This window comes from Vanellus vanellus (assembly GCF_965231255.1).
Source record: "Vanellus vanellus genome assembly, chromosome: 4".
Classification (NCBI taxonomy): domain Eukaryota; kingdom Metazoa; phylum Chordata; class Aves; order Charadriiformes; family Charadriidae; genus Vanellus; species Vanellus vanellus.
In genome coordinates, this window is record NC_138909.1 from 46,227,061 (window position 1) to 46,236,872 (window position 9,812).

General features: G+C 50.4%; 1 protein-coding gene across 1 annotated transcript; it reads left to right on the forward strand.

Moving 5' to 3' along the window:
* Positions 1-755: 755 nt before the first annotated feature.
* On the forward strand, positions 756-9,390 carry LOC309671537 (5-hydroxytryptamine receptor 7-like; the record flags this gene model as incomplete). The annotated part of the gene is made up of 2 exons (XM_082482796.1): positions 756-1,264; positions 8,619-9,390. 2 exons carry the CDS (start codon positions 756-758, stop codon positions 9,388-9,390), a joined length of 1,281 nt encoding a protein of 426 aa, XP_082338922.1.
* Positions 9,391-9,812: the final 422 nt, after the last annotated feature.

A 9,812-nucleotide genomic window follows, 5' to 3' on the forward strand; every position in this document is an offset into this window, starting at 1 on the left:
CCGTGCACCTCCTCTATGTGTGTGGTGGGGATGCTCACGGCTCCAGCCACGGGCTGGGATGCCCTGACCCTCACCTGCCTGTGCATGGTACCCCGGGGATGCTGCATGTGATGGGTACAATCTCACTGCGTGCTGCATCTCTGCGCCATGCTCCTGTGGGTATCTACAGTCGTGTGTTGCCACTACATGCCGTGTGCATGGCTCTACGGTCACAGCTTTGAAGTTTGTGTGTTAAGGCATGCAGGAGATACAGCCGGTGACATGTGTGCGCACGTTTGGGGCTGTGACTTGTGTTGTCACATACTCTTCGAAACACATGTACAAGAATATGCATGTCGTTTCATGGGATTTAAATGTTCTAAAGAAGTGCAAGACCAGCAGCACGGCTTGGCAGTAACGCATAATAACATGGGCAATTACGATCAGCTCCCTTTATCTGTCCCTCCGGAAAAGCACACAGATGATCAGTCAGCCGTTGCAGGGGGACCGGGCAGCTTGTGCTCCTTTAAAAGTGGAGACAAGCTTTCCCTGAGCATCCTCCAGCAACCTGTGTGTCTTCAAGCAGACTTGGGAAGCGGCTTCTTGCTGAGCACGAGATCCAGCTGCAGCTTTGGGAGGCATGAGCTGATGGAAGGGGAGGGAGGGGGATATTTTATTTTCTTAGCCTGTTTGTGATAAAATGTTCTGGTTTGTCACTGGAGGTGTCACTGCTGGAAGAAATCTCGTGCCCTTGCCCACTGTGGTGAGCTTAGAGCATGTTGCTAAGGGCCAGCCCCAGGCGGTTTCTGGAGCACCATCTTCTCTTTGTGGAGAACGCAGAGCAGCAGCACCCGGCTCAGAAATCGCTCCCAAATCCATTCATGACTGAGGAACCCTCCATCCCAGCCGAGCCAGACCTGCCATCCTCCAACCTCACCAACGTGACGGACTGTGGCGAGGAGATCTTGCTCTATGGGGACACTGAGAAGATTGTCATTGGAGTGGTGCTCTCCATCATCATCCTCATGACCATCGCTGGCAACGGTCTGGTCATCATCTCTGTGTGCATCGTCAAGAAGCTCCGGCAGCCCTCCAACTACCTGGTGGTGTCCCTCGCAGCCGCCGACCTGTCGGTGGCCTTCGCTGTCATGCCCTTTGTGACTATCACAGACCTGGTGGGGGGAGAGTGGCTCTTTGGGAAGGTTTTTTGCAATGTGTTTATCGCCATGGACGTTATGTGTTGCACCGCCTCCATCATGACCTTGTGCATCATCAGTGTGGACAGGTAAGGGAGGACAATGCACCTGCCACGTATTCAAGTGGGCTCAAATATAAGGGTGTTTCTGGAGGCTGAGGCCTACCGGAATCATGTTCCTCATTGAATAATGCTTCCACATGTATTTTCCAGGTGCATGGGGTAGCTGAAGGCTTTTTGTATGAATTAGGTGCCTCAGTCCCTTTGGAGGAGCTGGCCTTAAGGTGCTTTCTCAAGTAACTTCTCTAAGTTACTTGCTTAGTCCTCCCCCTCTAGGCAGCTGTTTCACATTGTTCTTCCTTACCTTGAGGAACAGAGCCTAGAGGATAGGCCCATGACCTGACCTCCTGGAAGGAGGCTAGACCATAAAATTATTCAAGAAAACAAAAATAAAACCCACCTATACGCGCTTTGAAAACTCCAGGTTATGGGGCTTCTGGAGCCCAGTCCTATGGGATGCTCTGCTGCTCCCTGGATTTGTGCCTTGGCTAAGGATGTTGGCAACTCTCCCCACCCCATCCCAAGTCCCCGAAACCCCTGCTTTAGCCCAGCACATGCATTTGTGAGGATGCATTGGCTTCAACTCCCACACCTGGGGTCGGGAGGGAAAGGCTAAGCCCGTCTGGCAAATTGGCAAGACTCGGGCAAGTCAGCACCCCCGTGGGTCTAATTATAGCAGCCTGCGTCATTAGGGACATTGCGCTGACAAGCCGGTGGGCCGGATCCAGATCTGACGCGCGCGCTGGCTTTCTCAGGGGGTTGGTTTGGGTTTACGCTGGCACCGCTGAGCCAGGCTGGTTTGTGATAAGCAGCTCGGGGAGGGAGACAGTTGACGAGACGCTTTGCCTTCAGCTGAGCACAACACAGTGCAGCATTGGCAGCGCCTGTGTTGGGTGCCGGCAGCTACCCCAGAGGTGCTGTGCCCATGTCCTGGCTGTCACTGCTATACAACCACCCTGGTCACCCTCCCCAGATATGAAGCCGAGTGACAAAGGCAAAAAGGACCTAGAAAATCCTGCTGCTGCTGATTGATGTTAACCCCCAGCAAGTAAAGAGCAAGTCCTGCTCTGAAGCCCTCGCTCCTCGCCAGCCGCTGCTCCCCTACGAGCCGCCCTTTGCCCCATGGTCCCGATCAGCTCAGCACTGCTGGTTAGAACGCAGAATCACTCCCAGGCTGCATGGCAAGGTCCTGAACCTGCTTTGTTTTAATAAAAAGCCTGTTCATAAAAAGCAGGTGTATTCAGAGCTGACAGAAGTCTGTCTCTGTTAGAGGGAAGAGATCAAATGCAGTAATGAAACGTCAGTGCTTCCTCTTGATGAGTGAGGGAAGCAGCTACATACTAATCACATTGGCTTTGCTTTAAAAATTTCCCTTCCCTTCCCTTCCCTTCCCTTCCCTTCCCTTCCCTTCCCTTCCCTTCCCTTCCCTTCCCTTCCCTTCCCTTCCCTTCCCTTCCCTTCCCTTCCCTTCCCTTCCCTTCCCTTCCCTTCCCTTCCCTTCCCTTCCCTTCCCTTCCCTTCCCTTCCCTTCCCTTCCCTTCCCTTCCCTTCCCTTCCCTTTTCCATCTCTCGTCTCTTTTGTTCATCACATCTCTTTTGCCCGATGTCACCACTCCCGTGAGCAGACCAAAATCCAGAGACACAGAGCAGGCAGGAGCCTCCGGTTGACGTTGGTCTGTCTTTCCCTGCTGGACTGGGTCTGGGCAGGAGGTTTCTGGGGAGGTGCGGACACCGGCATAAGGGGGTCCACACGTGCCAAGGCTGAATCCTAGGCAGTGCTGAGGGCCACGGGAAAGGCAGGAGGAGGACTCTGCTCAGTGTGGGATGGACAGGAGTAGCATCTGTGTAACTGAGATCCCTGGCTGAAATGGGAGCAGCCCCAGTGCTGCTCTGAGTTGCACCTATGGGTCATACAGCCAAGTAGGATCTCTTTTAACTGGGCAATGCTGGAGGCACTGGTGGGCACATTTCTTCTGTCTTCGGAAACCCCCCCAGTTCTCTGTGGGAGCATCTCTGCCCAGCTCACCCAGACAGACTTGGTGGGGCTCCACGGAACCCAGGAGCAGGGCAACCTCAGGCCCTTGCTGCAAAACTCATGCTGCTGCCAGCGCTGAGCTGTAGAGAAGGAAAACCACCCCACCCCATAGGCAGATGGTCCCATACCTCATCTCACGCAGCTCTCAAGCACCTACTCAACTCTGCTGCAACATCTCCAGGTGCCGGCTGAGCAAACCCCACCATCCTTTTTGGATGTCAGAGAGGAAAGGGGGGGCTGCAGCAAAAGAAATGAGAGAGGGAGCAGGTTGCTGGGTGCTTTTATACAACAGATTGACCTTTCTGTGCTTCAGACATCTCAGCAGGGTGATGGAGGAAAAACCTGATACAAGAGGCTGCCGTAGAGCCTGAGTCTTCTGGTATGGGCTTGTTCTTTGAGTGTGTTTGCAAGCGGACCACACTGTGCTGGGAGCCCGGCAGGGCTGCAGCATCACTGTTTGCTCCCAGACCTTCGTGCCCCCCTCCCCCCCCCCCAAATGCCTGATGGGGAAGTTGAGCAGTGAGAGGGGGATTGCTCAAGATGCGTTTCTAGCCAGGAAAGGTGAAGAAGAGCAAAGTTGTCATTTGAGCAGAAGGAAGACTGGCAGGGCAGAGGAAAGGGGGTGGACAGTCCTCCCAGCTGTTGCCACCTTGGCTCTGGGTAGAAGGAAGGGCATGCTGTGATTGCAGGGGGGTCGGTGGGCTCAGACCGTACTGGGACTTGAGGAGGGAAAGGGAAAAACTGGGATGTCTTCTGATGCATGAAGGAGGAGTAGGTGGCTGGGGCACCATCCCACTGCTTTCTCCCCCAAAGGTCCCCAGGAATGGGCTGTGAGTTGTGTGAATTATCCTGGGGTGGTATCATGAGCATCCTGTAAGTCATCCTTGCTACACATCAACCTGTCTTCCTCACTACTCCCACAAGGTAGCTGATGGAGGTGGATAGAGGGAGACGACGGATCCAGGACCCCACCTGGATCACCACCTCCTCCTGGCCTTCATATGGGCAGGATTTTTGGTTTAGGTCCTGATGGAAACATCTCCAAAAGCACACTGTTGAGCTTCTGTGCTGATACAAAGCAAAGGCAACCACAAAGCTAAGGCAAAAGGACAGCTGCATTTGCAGAGAGCCTGAAACATCTGCTCCAAAAGAGATGAAATAGTTGGTCACCTCAGTAAAGCACTAACTGAAATTTCACCCAGTGATGATGGCAAGCAGTTCCTCCTGCCCTGCAAGAAAGAGGAACAGCACTGGTGCTTCTTGGAAACCTAAATGTCTCCTCTAGTTCTGTCCTGAGTGCCACCTCGGTCAACACCATGAGGCAGCTGCCTGTTTCTGCCACAGAGGAGGCTGCATTATTATTGATGGCTGAAGAACCATATTTTGGTTAGGTTAGATATAAAAGAAGCTTGGTTTGTCCAAGATGACGGGTAGTATTAAAATGTGGGCTGCTATTATTGATTATTAATGCAGAGCGCTTTCTAAAAGCCTCTTGATTGAAGCTGGTAGAACTAATCTTGTCTGAAGGGGGGTTGATTGATTTTTCTCTTAAAAAGAAAGATGCTGGAAACATCCATCTTTCTTTTACATTTTCTTATATAAAAGTCTGCCAATGTTATAGATTCTTTATTGCCACAAACCAAAAACAGAACAACAAGAAAAAACCTCCTTTTGGCTGTTCAGCTTTTGATGAAACTCTCCATAAAAATGCCAAGCAGCTGATGAAAGAAGCTTTCCAAACCCCACATATCACTTCAGGTTTTCCTAGTGGAGGAAAAAATCTCCATCCATTTCCCAGGCAGCCCCGCTGGGGCTCTCCCATCTCCCTGGCAAGTATTTTCTACCCAAAATCAGATGATGTACTCCAAATTGGCATTGTCCTCAGTAAAAAGGATGCCTCCCAAAAGAGCTGGTGGGATGAAACCCGCACAGCGTTATGCTGGATTGCCTTTCCTGTGTCCTTCATCCAAACACATGCCAGGCCAGGTAAGTCCCTGCATTGTATCTCCAGTGAGCTGGAATGTATCCCTGGGATGCTCCCACCAGCCCTGGCTTAGGGTACGGGGAAATGAAGCCACAGGTAGCTGCAGCCTCCAGCTGCCCTTGACATCATCCACCTGGAGGTTTCCTCTCCTTCAGCAGGATGGGGCAGGCACAGTGTCAGCCTGGAAGCAAGGTATGGAGCTTAATTTTGGCCCAGAGGAGGCATGGGATTGTGGTAAAACAGTGTGGTCTGGGAAACCCCCATTCTGAGTTCATCTGGGCTCAACCAACCTGTGTGAGCAGAGATTTGTCCTTTCCCAGTTTGCCAGCTGCAGAATGCAGATAGGGGCACCTTGGAGAGGTTTTGCTTTTCTTTATTATTTAACCCCTGGCATAAAGATTCAATTATTAACATTCAGTGTAGACTAAATGTGCTGAATTTGCCTATCCATGGGATTGATGGTGGAACCCAGCCTGGGGCAGGTCTCCTACCCCATGGCCAGGGCTTGGGCTGCCCAGGCATCCGTGGGAGCGAGGACATGGAAGGAGTTTATTGCACAAGGAACGAGCAGCTACACAGTCAGCTCTGCACGGTGGGGGTCCTGCAAAGCTGCAGAAACCTCTGGTAAATCGCTGCTCCGGGAATTGGTTTTTGTTACCTGATTACCACTAAATTTGATTAACAACAAGACACGCACACACACGCACACACAAAAACCCAAAGTCAAAGCAAGAGAATTTGATTTGAATTTCATTGCATGTCTGTGCAATCTCACCTCCCGCACTGCTGTAAACGCTGGCCTATTTTGAGGTCTTCCCGCTCTCATCAAAATTGTAAGCAAAGACCTCAAAATGGCCCCATTTCCTCCAGCAGCGACTGCACAAGGCACCCGCAGATGAAATGTGTCAGCTTTGCCTGCTTTTTAAATCTTGTCACTGTGCATTTTACTTGGCTAGCGTGTAAATTCCTTGAAGTTTCAGCAAATCCCGAGTGGATCAGCTTCTAAAGAAAACCCAGTAATAGCATAATAAAGGATATCACACAACACAGCATATATTAGTTTGCAAAGTTTTGGGCTTGGATATACAGAGGAGTGCTTTTTGGGTGCTGAATTTGGAGATGCAGCAGCAGGGCATGGTTTTCTCCCAGCCTTGGGAACATCAAGTCTGCTCTCCCTCCATAGCCCCTTCCTACAGCAGGAGGGATATTTGGCAGCATCCTTCCAACCTGCTCCCACCCAACTCTCTGAGTCCTGATCTTCCAGCCAGGTCCATCACTTCTCACTGTGCTCAGCCCAAGTAGAAAGGAGTCAATGGCATGTTTCGGAAGCACAGGACCAAAACCAACCCTGTTGTCCATCTCCATCTGATCAGGTCTCCTCCTTCATAGCCAGGGCTCCAAGGGGTGATGGGGTTAAAAGCCCTTTCCCAAGAGGTCGCGTTGCCTTTGCATCCATGAATGTCATCCTTCAGCCTGTATTGCTGCTGGGCATTCAAGCAGCATAGGTGGTCGTGGAGAGTTTTGCTTGGTGTTTTTTTGTGACCAAGGCCAGCTGAAGAAAATACAGAGAAAAACAGGAAAAGAATAACTCAGTGAATGAATTCAAATTCATTTTATCAGGGAGTCAGGGGAGAATACTTTGGGCTTTGAATTTATTTAGCAGTGAGGAAGGGAGAAGGAATTGGATTATTTTTTTTTATTTCCATCTTCTTCCAATCTTGGGGGAGGATCTGGAAAAGGAAAGAAAAATCTCCCAACACTTACAATAAGACTGATTTGGGGGGAAAAATAATGATACAACAGAGGTAAAACTCTCTGCAGAAATTTTCTTTTTGGCAGAAAAGCCCATTCTTCCCTTGAATGGCTTTCAGCAAAAAGTAGTATCCATTCAGCTGCTGTTCCCACTGCCCCTTGGACAGTTTGTCCAAGACAATTAGGAGGTGATGCCTAGGTCTGCCTAAGGTGATGCCTTAGGTCTGCCTAAAATGTCTACAAAATCCTGAGAGCAGGCAGGTTTGAAGCAAAAGGCTGTGACAAAAGAAATCTATATGACAGCTGGAGAATTTGGCTAGACTGATTGAGACTGGGTAGCAGGCAGTGGCCAGCTTTCTACTGATTTATTAAATAGTTTATAATTGCCAACTAAAAGTTGACACAATTTGTTAGTCACATGAACGCTCTCAATCAAGGCTGGAGATGGTTCAAAATTACACCCTGTAGTCTAACCTGGAGCTGATGGGTGATGCAGTCTCCAGCTCCTTTCAGTCAAGCTAACAAGGTAACTCCTACCTCCAGGCATGAGGACTTATGAGGTCATCCCACGGGTTTGGGATCTCCTATTTGGAGCTCCTCGAATTTTACCCAGGGAGGGTTGGACACCATCGCTTCAGGACCTGTGGGCCATGCAAGGGAACAGAATGCTCCAGCTATTTGCAACTGGCACTTGATCCTGTCTTGGTTTCTAGGGACCATTTCCAGCAAATGTTGCAGGAAACTGTAGGTTTGTCCTAGTATTTCAGGCTGGATGGAGAGGGGAGCAATGGGGCATGCTGCTGAGAGTGGTATCTCCCATGGGTGCCAGTGCTTCAAGATGCAAACACACAGTCTATCAGCTTAAAGAAGGTGTGAGTCAACAGCTGTCAGTCTTGCACCACAGTCCATCACCTGATCACTAGCTTTGCTTTCTGTGCCCATCCAGACACATCCTTAAGTCATCCCAAAGGCAAGATTGCTCCTTGCTCTCACACTGCCTCAGGAGCATCTCTGCTGCAGGTTGCATTTCTTCCCTGAGTTCCCAAGTTGATTGGACAAATGAAAGAAGGGTGTTGTCTCTTCCACTTCCTATTAAACGCTGATATGAGTCTATTCATTTCATCTGGAGTCAGTCCTGATGTATCCTGGTGCAAGTATTACTCTGTGGATCACTCATCGCACTCCTGGTTGTTTCCCTGGGAGGGTGACAGTCTGGAGTGAGTTACATGCCATGGCTGGAAGTTGTTGCATGTTCTCTGTGCAGATTAGTTCTGGTGGAAAACTAAGCATTTTTATTCCCAAGGAAACCATGTGGAGCTCAGGCTGCACTCAGCTGGTAAACGACAACATTCATGGGGTGGTTGCAAGAAAGCAGTGGGGAATAGCGGAAACAGGCAAGAGACTGAAGGGATGTGAAATGCATTTCACAGAAGACGGTGCAGCTGCACATGCCTGGGAATATTTTCATTTCAGGAATTCATTTCTTGTGTCCCCCTTCCAGGGCTGAAACTCTCCTGTGACAAAGCATAAACAGCTGGTTAGGAATGAACACCACTCAACAGCACTCACACCTTGCAACCCTCCTAACACTTTGCAACTCTTCTTTTTTCCAGGTATCTGGGGATTACTCGGCCACTGACATACCCCGTGAGACAAAATGGGAAGTTGATGGCCAAGATGGTCTTCATCGTTTGGCTCCTGTCTGCCTCCATCACCCTTCCTCCTCTTTTTGGCTGGGCCAAGAACGTCACCGTGGAAAGAGTCTGTCTCATCAGCCAGGACTTTGGGTACACAGTCTACTCCACGGGGGTTGCGTTCTACATCCCCATGGCGGTCATGCTTGTCATGTACAGCCAGATCTACAAAGCTGCCAAGGTCAGCGCTGAGAAGCATCGGTTCATGAACTTACCCAAGCACTATGACGAGGAAGGCGTCTACTGCCTGGAGGCCTCCAGCCGGAGCCATCACAGCTCCAAGCGTACCAAAGCAGTGGAGGAATGCGCTACGCTCTCCAAACTGCTCCGGCAAGACCGAAAGAATATTTCCATCTTCAAACGGGAGCAGAAAGCAGCCAGGACCCTTGGCATTATCGTGGGGGCATTCACGTTTTGCTGGCTTCCATTCTTCCTGATGTCAACAGCTCGGCCTTTCATCTGCGGCATCCGCTGCAGCTGCATGCCCCTGCGGCTGGAGAGGACTCTGCTCTGGCTGGGATACACCAATTCCCTCATCAACCCCTTGATTTATGCTTTCTTTAACCGAGACTTGAGGACTACTTTCTGGAACCTCCTGAGATGCAGGTACAGGAACATCAACAGGAGGCTCTCTGCCGCCAGCATGCACGAGGCTCTGAAAGCCACAGAGAGGCACGAATGCATCCTGTAGAGCAGCTCAGTGCTTGACCAATGAACTCCTGCTTCTCCCTTTCAGGTTCCTTGCTTCTTGGGACTGGAGGAAACCATGTGTGCCATTGTCCCCTTGCCAGACATCACCACTGAGAGTGACACCCTTTCCCCTCACCCCAAGAGGAGCTGCGGTTCTCCTCACCTTGGGAACAAGTGGGCAGCCCTTCCTTCTCACAATGTCCCAGGTGGGAGCTGAGAAGCCATGAGCAAGACTGGAGGGTTCAAGGTCTACTACCGACTGTGGGCAAATCACACCACCTTTCTGTGCCTCAGTTTCCCCCTCTGTTAAAAAAAAAAAAAAAAAAAAAGAAAAGAAAAGGAAAAATCAACCCTCCCAACCAAACAACAACAACAACAAAACCATAAAAACTTGATAAGACTGTAGCTCTCCACCTTCCAAAA